The 12,237-nt window shown below is 56.2% G+C and overlaps 1 protein-coding gene across 1 annotated transcript in view; it reads right to left on the bottom strand.

The window, feature by feature from the left end:
* Positions 1–1,933: 1,933 nt before the first annotated feature.
* LOC101933089 (steroid 17-alpha-hydroxylase/17,20 lyase) overlaps positions 1,934–12,237 on the bottom strand; it is a 33,040-nt gene continuing 22,736 nt past the window's right edge. The window contains exons 3-9 of the mRNA XM_065552625.1: positions 11,141–11,370; positions 10,492–10,578; positions 9,090–9,302; positions 8,179–8,348; positions 7,958–8,061; positions 5,056–6,876; positions 1,934–3,947 (exon numbers count right to left, since the gene is read on the bottom strand). Of these exons, the coding sequence (XP_065408697.1) occupies positions 6,608–6,876; positions 7,958–8,061; positions 8,179–8,348; positions 9,090–9,302; positions 10,492–10,578; positions 11,141–11,370 (1,073 nt within the window). The 3' untranslated portion in view covers positions 1,934–3,947; positions 5,056–6,607. The remainder of the gene's footprint in view (positions 3,948–5,055; positions 6,877–7,957; positions 8,062–8,178; positions 8,349–9,089; positions 9,303–10,491; positions 10,579–11,140; positions 11,371–12,237) is intronic.

The following is a 12,237-nucleotide window of genomic DNA, read 5'->3' as shown; positions in this document are numbered from 1 at the left end:
TCAGCACATCCTCGCTCTACACGCCGGCCGGAGGTGGAAGCAGAAGACCTGCCCGGATCATTATTTTGCTCTTCCTCCTTTAGAGCAAAACTGCACCCATCTGCATGATGAAGGGCCACATGCTAAATTCTGCCCTTGGTGACGTGGGCACGTCTCTCCCCAGCAGCACAGCAGGCCTGGCATGCAGCTAGCCAAGGGCAGGGTTAGCCACTCTTATCTTGTTTGGCCGCGTCCGCAGCACCATTTTCTTTACAAGCTTTGCGGGCAATAAGGTAGTATTGTAACAAATCTCTGGCCATTCGGGAACTTCTCTGCTGTTGCTATGCCACACACCCTTGGCCGTTCAGAACTCCATGGCGACTGCCAATCTACGGTGATGGAACCCAGACCCTCCTGCCCCCAGAGCATGAGCTCCTGCCATTTGATCTGAAGGAGAATCTCCATTAGCAGTATAGGGCCTGTGACCCATAGTTGAACAGTTCTGATTTGATCCAATGGAGGGCAATGGTGGCCCAGATTCACTAGCCAGCTCATTAATTTTCCCAGGTGTTCCTGATGGTGGGTTGGATTTTTGGGGTAACGCCTAATGGATGAAACAGCTAACGGTTTCTTTCAGAGTCGTCCCCCGCCCCCCAATTTTGGAAATTATTACCAAAAAACTAGACTTGCAGGATCGATTGTATTCAATGCTGAAGCCAAAGATCCTAAATCCAAACAGCAGAGAGCTTTGGGTTACTTAGCACTTCATTCCAGAGCTGGATTGAGCTTTTCTGTTTAGGACGGTGACAAAGCTGCAGCGCCAAATAGCCTATTTTTGAGCGGGTTTCCCAACAAAAATGAAGAACATAAAAATGGCCAGAGTGGGTCAGACCAAAGATGCATCTAGCCCAGTATCCTGTCTGCCGACAGTGACCAATGCCAGGTGCCCCAGAGGGAATGAACAAAACAGGGAATCATCACGTGATCCATCCCCTGTCACCCATTCCCAGCTTCTGGCAAACAGAGGCTAGGGACACCATCCCTGCCCATCCTGGATAATAGCCATTGATGGACCTGTCCTCCATTAACGTATCTAGTTCTTTTTTGGACCCTGTTAAAGTTTTGGCCTTCACAACATCCCCTGGCAAGGAGTTCCACAGGTTGACTGTGCATTGTATGAAGAAATACTTCCTTCTGTTTGTTTTAAACCTGCTGCCTATTAATTTCATTTGGTGGCCCCTAGTTCTTGTGTTATGGGAAGGAGTAAATAATACTTCCTTATCTATGTTCTCCACACCAGTCATGATTTTATAGACCTCTATCATATCCCCCATTAGTCCTCTCTTTTCCAAGCAACATATGAGCATGGCGCCATCTAGCTAATGCCTTGAGTAAATCTCATTGCCACATGGGCTGGAGGTCAAGTTTGAAAATGCTACGTTCCTGGTTTCGCTCCCTTCTGCCGCTCCTGGGGGACAGGACTGTTGAGGAGGAGACAGAAGACACACAGGGATTCTAGGAAGCAAAGAAAGCGAGGGCCTGGTTTTTCAGAGGCACTGAATGCTGCCGTTCCCACCAGCCCCGCTGCAGTGATTCCCATGCAGATGCACAGATCCTGCTCATGTGAAGCTCTGTGCAGGATCAGATTCATAGGCTGCAGTGGCTTTGACAACTCTGGCCACTTCTGATACAGAGAAGATGTTCTTAGAAGGGCATCGTGCCAGGTTAACAATAATAATCCCTAGTTATTATACAGCGCTTTGCAAATCTTAAAGGGCTTCACCAGGGAGTTCAGAATCATAAACGCCATGTCACAGATGGGGAAACTGAGGTACAGAGCGGCGAGAGTCACTTACCCAAGTCACTTGATGGGCAGAGACGTGTGTGTGTGTTTTATAAAAATCTCATCGTCAACAGACATTTTTCTGGACCTTTTTTAAGCACACAAATTAAATAGAACTTAAAACAAGATTTTATTTTTTTTAAAGTGAAAGTTCCCGTTTCCAATGCTAACAAAACCATTCTCGTTTCATTGGGGTAATGTTGTCAGTAACGCACATCCTAAGGGGTCCTAACAAACATTGTTTTTAAATCTGTCAATGTCTATAAAAAAATGGGAGTCAGAGGTGTGGGGGGGAGAATCTGTGTGGTTTGTTATTTATTTCATACTAGCTCCTGTTTTTGAATACAGGGGAAGAACTCGTTTCTTTCTATGCCCCCTCTGCTGCTGCTGGGTTTTTTTTTTTTTTCTAGTTATAAGTTGTTGCCTTGTTGCTAGTTAGTTAAATATTAAGAGCTCAAGTAATGGGGGGGGGGGGGGGAGATTTAATTGCATGGCTCCCTCTTGTACAGTCTGTTTTTTCGGCGAGAGCAAACACAGACTCTTTACTCTAGTAAAAGGTTATCCCGATCACTGAGGACATGCTGTAATCCAGCCAGATTGCTGAATCGCTGTGGATCATAAAACCATAGAGAGTGAAAATGCCAGCTCGCGGCCGGGTAAATGTTAAAAGGCACCAGCAGCTAGGTGATAATACCATTTATTTATATAGCAACACACTTTACAGGGGGCAAGGATGAGCTTGTGGCTAAAGCTCCCGCCCGGGAATGGGCAGAGATGGCTTTGATTCCAGCTCTGCCACACACTTCCTGTGGGCTCTTCGGCAAGTCACTTAATCTCCCAGTGCCTTAGTTACCCATATGTAAATTGGGGCTAATGCTGCCAGTGGGAGAACTTTCAGGGATTGTCTGTAGCTCAACGGGGCCCTGATCGCTGCTGGGTGCTACTGGGCTATAAATAATGGGGACCAAAGTCATGCTCCTATAACTGAAAGCACCGCCCTTTGGGTGGAACATGGTGGATGTCTAGCGGCACACGGCAACCTGACCTGGCTAATTAGGACAGCAGGGCAAACGGAGAGACAGAATGTAGTTACCCAGGTTGGAACTTGCTCGGCACAGCAGAACTATTTTTGTCAACCTTTTATGGCCACAAGCGGACAGGAGCACAAGCTGTAGGAAAGAGGAAGGCTGGCCTACTGATTAGATCCCCAGCCCAGGACTCAGGAGAAGTGAGTTAAATGCTCTGCTCTGCCTCAGTCTTCCGGTGCCTCGGTTTCCCCATCTGTAAAATGGGGATAATAGTGACTGTGAGAACAAACACATGGAGGATTGTGAGGCACTCAGTTGCTACGGGGCCATCGGAGTGAGCGAGAGGGGTCTGAGGGCGCTTTGGAAGAGCCACATGATGTTAGCTGTGACAGATGCAGTCTGGGACAAGCTCCCCTCCCTCAAACGTCACAGGGCCTAGGACTGGAAGGGACCTCCTAGGTCAGCAGGTCCAGTCTCCTGCTAGCTAACCCCAGCACATACACTTAAAGCTGGCTAGAGGGTTTGTTCCCTGGTGGGAGGCTGCTCCAGACCCTCCCCCGCTCTGATGGGTAGAAACCTTCCACTAATTTCCAGTCTGAATTTGTTCATGGCTACTTTATCCCCGTGTGTTCCTTGCCAGCACTGCCCGCTAGCGGCACAAGCTCTTCTCCCGCCCTGGTGTTTACCCCCCTCCCCTGCTGTATTTATAGCGAGCTGCCGGGGCCCTGCTGAGCCTTCATTTTCCTAGGCTCTTTTTGTCCCCTCTTATGAGACAGGCTCTCCGGTCCCCTGACCGTCCTCGCAGCCCTTTCCTGCCCCTGCTCCACTCTGAATTCATCTTTCTGGAGTTGCACCCAGGATTCCAGACGAGGCCTCCCCAGTGCCTTGTTCCCGGACATTGACACTTCTCTAGCTCATCTGACCCGCCCCCCAGGGTTGCAGCTGCCCGCATCAGCTTTCCAAAACACCTCAGCAGCAGCTGCCCTCGTTTCCATTAGATGAAAAGAGAAAAAGGGGAGTTGTCCCCAGGCTGACCTCGCCCTGCACCGGTGAAAACCACTGCTCTCGGATTTCCACAGTCCTGATCCTTCGGGGCGGCCCAGCTCAGAGAAGACAGGGGCATTCTGGATGAAATGTTGTCTCAAAGGCCTGCTTGGAAATGCCGTTGTCTCTCACTAGCTAAGGGGCGCATTCAGGCCTTGTGCAATCACACTAAAGCAGTTGTAGCTAGTGAAATGGCTCCATGTCTAGTTGGCAGCCGGGATCAAGCGGAGTGCCCCAAGGGTTGGTCCTGGGGCCGGTTTTGTTCAATAGCTTCATTAATGATCTGGAGGATGGCGTGGACTGCACCCTCAGCAAGTTTGCGGATGACACTAAACTAGGAGGAGTGGTAGATACGCTGGAGGGTAGGGATCGGATACAGAGGGACCTAGACAAATTAGAGGATTGGGCCAAAAGAAACCTGATAAGGTTCAACAAGGACAAGTGCAGAGTCCCGCACTTAGGACGGAAGAATCCCATGCACTGCTACAGACTAGGGACCGAATGGCTAGGCAGCAGTTCTGCAGAAAAGGACCTAGGGTTTACAGTGGACAAGAAGCTGGATATGAGTCAACAGTGGGCCCTTGTTGCCAGGAAGGCTAACGGCATTTTGGGCTGTATAAGTAGGGGCATTGCCAGCAGATCGAGGAACGTGATCGTTCCCCTCTATTCGACATTGAGGGGTGAGGCCAATGGTGAGGCCTCATCTGGAGTACTGTGTCCAGTTTTGGGCCCCCCACTACAAGAAGGATGTGGACAAATTAGAAAGAGTCCAGCGGAGGGCAACAAAAATGATTAAGAGGCTGGAGCACATGACTTATGAGGAGAGGCTGAGGGAACTGGGCTTGTTTAGTCTGCAGAAGAGAAGAATGAGGGGGGATTTGATAGCTGCTTTCAACTACCTGAAAGGGGGTTCCAAAGAGGATGGATCTAGACTGTTCTCAGTGGTACCAGATGACAGAACAAGGAGCAATGGTCTCAAGTTGCAGTGGGGGCGGTTTAGGTTGAATATTAGGAAAAACTTTTTCACTAGGAGGGTGGTGAAGCACTGGAATGGGCTACCTAAGGAAGTGGTGGAATCTCCTTCCTTAGAGGTTTTTAAGGTCAGGCTTGACAAAGCCCTGGCTGGGATGATTTAGTTGGGGTTGGTCCTGCTTTGAGCAGGGGATTGGACTAGATGACCTCCTGAGGCCTCGTCCAACCCTAATCTTCTATGATATTCTATATTCTAAAATACATGGCTTGAACCCCGTGAAGCTAGTTCTCCTACAGCTTCTCCCTACAGGTAGCAGCGCGGGGCACAAACCTACAGCCTATTTTTGAACCGGGTGTGGGGAAGAGGAAGTTAATAGGCCCTTTTGAATTTAAGCAGTGTGTGTCTGTTAGCATGACGGCTGCAAGATCTCGGCTGATGCTGGGGATTGAACCAGCGACTTCCTCTGGGGGTTCTGGGCAGCTGGGAGCTGTAACAGACCTCCATCCTCTGCACATCAGGCAGAGAGGATGTAATACGCAGATCAACGATTTACGGTAGTGTACACCTGTGAATTACGCTACTGTCTGTCGAAGGGCTTGTCTACACATGAATCTTATTCTGGATTAAGTTCAGAGAGGAACTGCTAGTCCAGAATAACTCCCTGTGTGGAAAAGGCCCCCCCATTACCACTGTATCTGAGCCCCGTCCCAGTCTCACAAGAGCCCTGTGTGGTAGGGCAGTGTTGTTATGCCCATTGTACAGACGGGAAGGAACTCACAGGGAGACTAAGTGACTTGCTGAATTTCACGCAGTCCATGGGGGAAGCAGGGAATTGAAGCCAGTCTCTCAAGTGCCAGGCTAGCCACCCTAACCACTGGGCCAGGCTGCCTCTCGACTGCAGGACAGATCCCAGTGTGTGGGAATCTGGGGCTGCACTTGCCATAAACCACAGAGCAAATGTACTCGTTAACTGAATGCCCATCCCCCTTTGAAAATCCTGGCCAGTCAGAGAAGCGGGTCTGCCCCAGCCAGCTCTGCCCACTCTTCTGTTTCACCCACCTCTCTCCAACAGGCCAGGGCTGCCCTGCTCCTGTTCACCTGGCACCTGCTCTGAGGGAAGGCCGGAGCCTCTCTGGAAACGGGTGCAGGCCAGACCCCAAGGCAGGGGATGAAGCTGCAGTAACTGGGGCTGGGCTGGGGAACTGAGCAGGGCTGGAGCTCCCGGCGCCCTCCCCACCCCACATAGGGCAGGAGCTGCGCTGGGGTGATAAGCTTCAGCCCCCTGAGGAGCTGAGCCGGGTCCCTGAGGGCCGAGGCCCCTTTATGGGGGGTTTTCCCCACCTGCTCCTGGGGAACAGGAAACCTGCCTCTGCTAGTCCCCTAAGCCCCTCCACCAACTCACGCCCTCTGCACCCTACCTGGCCCCCGAGGGACTGAACCCCCCCAGGGGCGTGGCAGAGCAATGAGGGGGGAGCAGCACACTAAATCCTGGCCCCTGCAGCCAGGGCACAGCCTTTGACTGGCGTTACAGGGGCTCAGACACCCTGGCACCAGCAGCGGTTTCCCCTGGGGCGTTTGACCCACTGGGCCCGTCACCGCCCAAAGGATGACCCAGCCAACGCTCCTTTCGCCCGTCCGGGGGATAGACCCATCCCTGGGGTTGGACAGAGCCCTGTCCCATGCAGCCGCTCCCACGCTGCGTCCCTGGAGCGGCTGGCCGGGTCCATGGTGCAGGCAGCTCTACACGCCATCCTGCCAGGCCGCCCGCAGCCTGGCCTTCACCTTGAACGGCTGCACTTGGAGCACCACGCCGAACTTGCCCTCCAGCGTCGGCAGCGGCTGGCCCGGGGGGGCCTCCAGGGTGAACCGCTGCAGGATCCAGGCCAGGAAGAGGAAGAGCTCCATCTTAGCCAGGCCTTCGCCCAGGCACACCCGGATCCCGGCTCCGAAGGGCAGGTAACTGGGCGAGGGGGAGGAGAGCCGATTGCCCCGCTCGTCCAGGAAGCGACCTGCAGGGGGTGCAGCAGCCTCGTTAAAGGGTGGGACGGCATGGTTGGCGAGACGTTTCCTTATGTGTGGGGCCCCTGTTCTACAGCAGGATCAAGCCAGCCCTCCCCACTTCCTTTGTGTTCAACTGCTGGGCAAAGGGCCCGGACAGACACCCACTTGTGTGGGGGATGTGGGGGCTCTGGGCTGAAGCTGACGCAGGCCGTGGAAGTGCTGCCTTTCCCCCCCGGCCCCAGCCCAGAGGGAGAGGTGTAGGGCGTATCCCAGCCAGTCACACTGTGCACTTGGTGCCTCTCATAAGGGCAGAGACCTGCCGAACTCATCTCACACGTCCCTCCAAAGGGCTGTGCCGTGGGGCCAAGGCCCGATTCGTAGCAGCAACCTGATGGCGTGAGCTTTGCACCCTAGACCCGGTCTCCTGCACCCCCCCCCCACCCACACACACACACTTGGGTCTGTCCTGCTTCCCTTGCTCCATTCGAAGGCGTGAGACAATGCCTCTGCACTTGGAGCCTCTCTGATTTATCACCGGCCCCTATGTGCCTCCTGATCCTGACAGCCCTCGCCTCCCGGGGAGAAGCTCCAGCCTGGCACAGCCCAGACTGCGTAAAGTTAATACCAGATGGGCCAACCTGATGCTGGACGCAGGAGGGTCCAATGCAGCTGGTCACCTGTGGGCCCAGCGCTGCCCAAATGGAGGGAAGCAGGTGCCGTTGCTCAGCAGCGCCCCCTTCTGGATGCTTGAGGAGCAGCGCCGCTAGGCTCCATACAGCCCCGCGCTGTCCTCCGCCTGGGAGGATGGGGACCGTGGCCTGGGGACTCGCGGGAGGGCAGCACCTCCTAGCCCAGGGATCCCTTCCAAGCTCGAATGAGCCCCTGCCCGCAGCTCTCGCCACCAGTGCTCTGGGCTGCAGCCAGCTCCAGGCCTTGCTCGGCGGTAACAGACAGAGAGGCAAAGTCTGGCACTTCCCTCTCAACCCAACCTAGCTCAGCAATGACCCCATCAGCCCGGGGGGCAGAGACAGGCGGGTGCCGATGCTAAGCCCAAAGCTTCAGCCAGGAAGGGTGAAGAAAAGGACCCACCTGGGTTAAACTCCGCGGGCTTGTCCCATTCCTTCTCGTCGTGGTGAAGGGACCAGAGGTTGATGATGACCTGGGCTCCCTTTGGGATGGTGTATTCCCCAATGCTGCAGCGTGGGGGGAGAGGGAATAATTCAGTGCCTCGCTCGGCCATCACCTCCCCACCCTGTCAAAGGAGGGACAGGGCTGGGCCACCTGCTGGGATGTGCCCAGAGAAGTCTCACCTGGTGTCCGTAAGGGCCACGTGTGGGATCAGCAGAGGGGAGACAGGCCGGATGCGCAGGACCTCGCTGATCGTGGCCTCCAGGTAGGGTAGCTGCTGCCTGTCGCTGAGCTGGGGGTGTCTCTCGAAGCCGATCTTCTGATCCAGTTCCTCCTGGATCGTCTTCTGCACCTGGGGGCACAGTCCAGCCGGGCCAGCGTTAGCCGAGAGAGGGATTGCTAAGGGCTACAGGTCTCCCTATGGCAAAGCACGTCACTTTGGTCAAGCTACTAAATGACCTGGGTAGGGTACATATACTACTGCCCCCTAGTGGATTGAATCAGGACCCCTCACGGTGTGTCCCGGGCCCTGGAAGGCCAAAAGCTAGTGGAGATTCTCTGTAAGAACGGTCTGAGTTCTGTCCTTAGCTTGATGTGCAACAGAGCCCCAGTCGATATGTCCCAGCAGGGCCCGACTTTGGCACAATATTGACCCAGAACAGCCTGTTTGGCCCCTCCAAGCAGCACAGATGTGAAGGATCTCACAGCACTTTGCAAAGGAGGGGGCAGTACCATTAGCCCCATTTTACAGATGGGGAAACGGAGGCACGGGGAAGGGACAGTGAAGGATCGCTGTTAAATGCTCACCTGGGTCTGAGTGGGGTTTCCAGGGACCCGGGGTAATTGACGGGGACCCTAGCCCAAGCCAGGTAAGGGGTAGCTACTCCAGAGGAGGTTGTTAGTCTAGGACAGACCAGGTCACATGCTCATCCTGCCCTCCATGTTTGACAGCGAGCCCTGGGGCCACTCAAGGAATGGCCCGGAGGAGGGGGCACCCTAGAAGGGGACTTCTGGGCACTCTTCTCCAGCAGGCTCTGCGCTTCGGGGTGGGCGTGGGGCGGAAGGGCCGGGTGGGCAGGGGGGATGCGCACACCTCCGGGTAGTGGAGCAGGTAGAGCACAGCCCACTTGAGCACGGTGCTGGTGGTCTCGACGCCCGCCCCGAAGACGTCGCCCACGGTCATGAGGAGATGGTCGTCCGTCAGCTCCAGCGGTTGGGCCAGCCGACTGTTGTTGTTCTCCATGTTGAGCTGGGCGCGCAGCAGCACATCGATCAGGTCGTTGGCCGAGTCGCTGCCCAGCGCTTCCTGCAAGGGGGCAGGACAGCAGGGGTCAGAGGTGGCTGCAAGGGGAGCTGGGCGGCCGGGCCCCTCCTGGCCGTCCGCTACTCCTCAGTGTCAGTTCATACGCCGGGGAGATCGGATGGTCCTAGAGGGTGGTTGTCCCCTCCCCATCCAGAAAGACCCCCCCTGGGGTGGATGAGGAGGTGTGGGCCCAACACTCCCAGCCAGGTGAAGATAGCCATTCAAGATGGATGGGAGCAGCTTCTTTGCCCCGACCTGTGGCTAAACCTCCCACCTCCCCATCACTCCCTTCCCTCACCCGGTGGAGGCTGGGGACAAGGGCAACATTCGGCCCTGCCTGGGAACAATACTAATCCTGGATAATAACACCTCGCTCTCACCAGTAGGTCTCACAGCACTTTGCAAAGGAGGGGGCGGTACCGTTAGCCCCATTTTACAGATGGGGAAACGGAGGCACGGGGAAGGGACATGACCTGCCCACAGTCACTCAGCAGGCCAGCGGCAGAACCCAGCTCTCCTATTCACTAGGCCTCTCAATGTGGCAGGGAAGTATCATTAGCCTCATGTTACAGGTGGGAAACTGAGGCATGGGGTAGGGCCGTGACTTGGCTCAGGTTACAAGTGGGTCAGCAGCAGAGCTGGGAATTGGACCTAGATCTGCGCTGCTGCAGGACGTTTCTATCCTACCCGCTCCAGAGTGGGGTGTGGTGGCAGAGCTAAGCGTGGGGAGCCCAGGACTGGGGGAGCAGTAGGTGCTGGAGTTCAGGGTGGGGGGGCACTAGCAGCGCTGGGGCAGGCAATCCCATGCTGTAATCCCCTCCCCACTGTGCACCAAGCACTGGGGGTATGGGAAGAGTTTCTTTTCCTTAGAGTAAGGTGAGGGTTGTACATTGATGGGGGGGGGACATGGCTCCCTGGTACTTCTAAACCCCTCCCTTCATACAGCCCCACCAGACACAGCAGGTGATGTGTGCTCCCATCCCCTGGGTCACACAGGTAGCTAGTCAGCTGGGGCTTCTGCTGCCTGGGGGATGCAGATCCCCACTGGTCCCTGCTGCTTCCCCACTGGGGCCTGGCAGGGCCTCGATGATCTGGAAACGTGGGGTGCAGATTGTAGCAATACATCCCCCTGCCCGGCGGCTGGGTCCCAGGCCCGGCCCTGGTCTGTGAGCGGCCACGCCGAGCCACCTACTTTGTGTTCCTTGAACTGCTTCTGCAGCAGCTGGTCTCGGACCTCCACGCACCTCTTCAGCAATGCCAGGTCTTTGTTGGGAAAAACCTGCAGCAGGAAAGACCAGTGGTGACGCCCATTTGCTCCACTTCATCTCAGCCCGGCCCCACGTGCTCCCTGCGACGTCTGAGGCAGGGGTGCAAGTCCCCCCTGGTTCCCAAACTAGCCCTTTTCCTCCAGAGCCCTGGGTCTCCCAGCAGGTCCAGGAAACGTCTAGGGACCTTTGAGAGCCAGCACGTTGCCGCGGCAGTGAGCTGGGGACAGTCCTTCAGGGAGCAAGATGACAACCTTCGCCTGGTGCTTCTGTTAAGTGCTGGTATTTGCTGTGTTCTGTGTTTTGTGCAAATCCACCAACGTACCAAGGTCGTCAACTGGCCGCTGGACGTCGTTTTACTGACCTCCCAGTGAATGCAGCAATGATTTTATAGTCACCCACTGACTTCCGTGAATTCGTGCCTGGTGCTGCTCAAGCCAGAGAGAGGTTCTATGGGCTACTAGGAGAGTCCCAGCCAGCACACTCTGGCCAGTGAAAAGCGAGGAGGGACAAATCAGAGGCGGGCTAAGAGCGACTGTCCACCTCCCCTCTTCCACCACCCCCTCCAGCTCTCACCTGCAGAAAGGGGAAGATGTCCACCAGGCTCCCTCGGGCCACCGTGTCCACGATACCTTGACTATACTGCAGCATGGCCTCGAATGTGGGGTCCCCTCGCCTGTAGCAGGAGCTGAAGCACAGAGAGCACACCACATTGGTGATGGCTCGGTTGAGCTCCGGGGCCATGTCCAGGAGGGTGTCCTGCAAAGTGCTGAGAGTCTCACACATGGAGGCAGCTTCCCGGCAGACTAGAAGGCAGGGGAGAGATGGTGACACATCTGGTGAGCACCAGAGTCTAGCAAGCAGGGACAGCGGATTGAGCCTGGGGGTGTCAACACAACTGGGGTGAGGGTAGCTGGAACTGGACTAAGGGGGGGCACGTCGTCCACAGGGCTGGACTAGCAGGGGGCCGGGGGTCGGGATCGAGGGGTATTGGCAGCGCTGTGGGGGAGCCCGTGACCGGAATAGCAGGGGGCCGGGGGTCGGGATCGAGGGGTATCAGCAGCGCTGTGGGGGAGCCCATGACTGGAATAGCAGGGGGCTGTGGGTCGGGATCGAGGGGTATTGGCAGCGCTGTGGGGGAGCCCGTGACTGGACTAGCAGGGGGCTGTGGGTCGGGATCGAGGGGTATCAGCAGCGCTGTGGGGGAGCCCGTGACTGGAATAGCAGAGGGCTGTGGGTCGGGATCGAGGGGTATCAGCAGCGCTGTGGGGGAGCCCGTGACTGGAATAGCAGGGGGCTGTGGGTCGGGATCGAGGGGTATCGGCAGCGCTGTGGGGGAGCCCGTGACCAGAATAGCAGGGGGCTGTGGGTCGGGATCGAGGGGTATGGGCAGCGCTGTTGAGGGAGCCCGTGACCGGAATAGCAGGGGGCTGTGGGTCGGGCTCGAGGGGTATTGGCAGCGCTGTTGGGGGAGCCCGTGACCGGAATAGCAGGGGGCTGTGGGTCGGGATCGAGGGGTATTGGCAGCGTTGTAGGGGAGCCCGTGACCGGAATAGCAGGGGGCTGTGGGTCGGGATCGAGGGGTATTGGCAGCGCTGTGGGGGAGCCCGTGACCGGAATAGCAGGGGGCTGTGGGTCGGGATCGAGGGGTATCGGCAGCACTGTGGGGGAGC

The sequence above is a fragment of the Chrysemys picta genome, chromosome 7, assembly GCF_011386835.1.
Source record: "Chrysemys picta bellii isolate R12L10 chromosome 7, ASM1138683v2, whole genome shotgun sequence".
Classification (NCBI taxonomy): Eukaryota; Metazoa; Chordata; order Testudines; family Emydidae; genus Chrysemys; species Chrysemys picta.
The sequence above is the reverse complement of the archived record's forward strand: the minus strand, read 5'-3'. Positions and strand labels throughout refer to the sequence as shown.